This window comes from Aptenodytes forsteri, unplaced genomic scaffold (assembly GCF_000699145.1).
Source record: "Aptenodytes forsteri isolate BGI_AS27 unplaced genomic scaffold, ASM69914v1 Scaffold428, whole genome shotgun sequence".
In the NCBI taxonomy this organism is placed as follows: domain Eukaryota; kingdom Metazoa; phylum Chordata; class Aves; order Sphenisciformes; family Spheniscidae; genus Aptenodytes; species Aptenodytes forsteri.
In genome coordinates, this window is record NW_008794177.1 from 232,692 (window position 1) to 234,064 (window position 1,373).

At 63.2% G+C, this 1,373-nt stretch overlaps 1 protein-coding gene across 1 annotated transcript in view; it reads left to right on the forward strand.

Moving 5' to 3' along the window:
* Window positions 1–1,373, forward strand: part of MYO1G (myosin IG) — a 23,981-nt gene that overhangs the window by 12,864 nt on the left and 9,744 nt on the right. The window contains 2 exon segments of the mRNA XM_019473394.1: window positions 326–523; window positions 582–635. Of these exon segments, the coding sequence (XP_019328939.1) occupies window positions 326–523; window positions 582–635 (252 nt within the window).

Here is a 1,373-nt window from a genome sequence, read left to right on the forward strand (position 1 = left end):
CAGAAGGGATGGTGTGGGGGGAACAGGGGTACCCAATTCCCGTGGGGGTGGGGGGGGGGAAGTAGGGGTGCCCTGTGCCTGTGGGGGGGGCCTGGGGGTCCCTGGGGCCCCCCATGCCCACAGGGATGGTGTGGGGGGACTGGGGGACCCCCCTGGCTATATGGGTGGTGTGGGGGGCCCAGGGGTGCTGTGTCCTGTGTCCATCAGTGAGGCTGCAGCCCTGCGGTGCCGCGCCGTGCCTTGGTGCCGTGCTGTGCTGTGCCATGCCGTGCCACACCACCCAGGGTGAAGAACGTGCTGCTGAAGTCCAACTGCGACCACCCAGGGTGAAGAACGTGCTGCTGAAGTCCAACTGCGTCCTGGAGGCCTTCGGCAACGCCAAGACCAACCGCAACGACAACTCCAGCCGCTTCGGCAAGTACATGGACATCAACTTCGACTTCAAGGGCGACCCCACCGGCGGCCACATCCACAACTACCTCCTGGAGAAGGTGCGGGTGGTGCCGCGGGCGGGCACGGCCGGGTGGGTGCTGGTCCCACGTGGGCACCGCCTGGCACCCACCCCCTGCTCCCTCTTCCAGTCCCGAGTCCTCCAGCAGCAGCCAGGAGAGAGGAACTTCCACGCCTTCTACCAGGTGAGCCAGGGGGTGGGATGGGATGGGATGGATGGGATCTACAGGATGAGATGGGGATGGGGTGGATGGGATGAGAAGGTTGGGATGGGATGGATGGGATCTATGGGATGAGATGGGGATGGGATGGATGAAATGGGATGGGACGGATGGGATCTATGGGATGAGATGGGGATGGGATGGATGAAATGGGATGGGACGGATGGGATCTATGGGATGAGATGGGGATGGGATGGATGAAATGGGATGGGACGGATGGGATCTATGGGATGAGATGGGGATGGGATGGATGGGATGAGAAGGTTGGGATGGGATGGATGGGATCTGTGGGATGAGATGGGGATGGGATGGATGGGATCTGTGGGACGAGATGATGGGATGGATGGGATTGATGGGATGGTTGGGATGAGAAGGATGAGATGGATGGGGTGGGGGTGGGATGGGTTAGATGGGACAGATGGGATGGATGGGACAGATGGGATAAATGGGATGGCGATGGATGGGACAGGATGAGATAGGACGGGTCAGGACGGATGGGGTGGGATGGGGGCGGACAGGACAGGATGCAACAGGGTAGGGGGACACAGAATGGCACCAGACAGGCCAGGCCAGGGGGGCGCTGGGCCGGGGGTACCAACCCCCGCACGCCGCTGCTGGCTCGCTGCACCTCTGCCCGGACCCCGGTGCCTACCGCTACACCCGGGAGGGTGGCCAGGGCAGCGTGAGTGGGGCTGGGGTGGG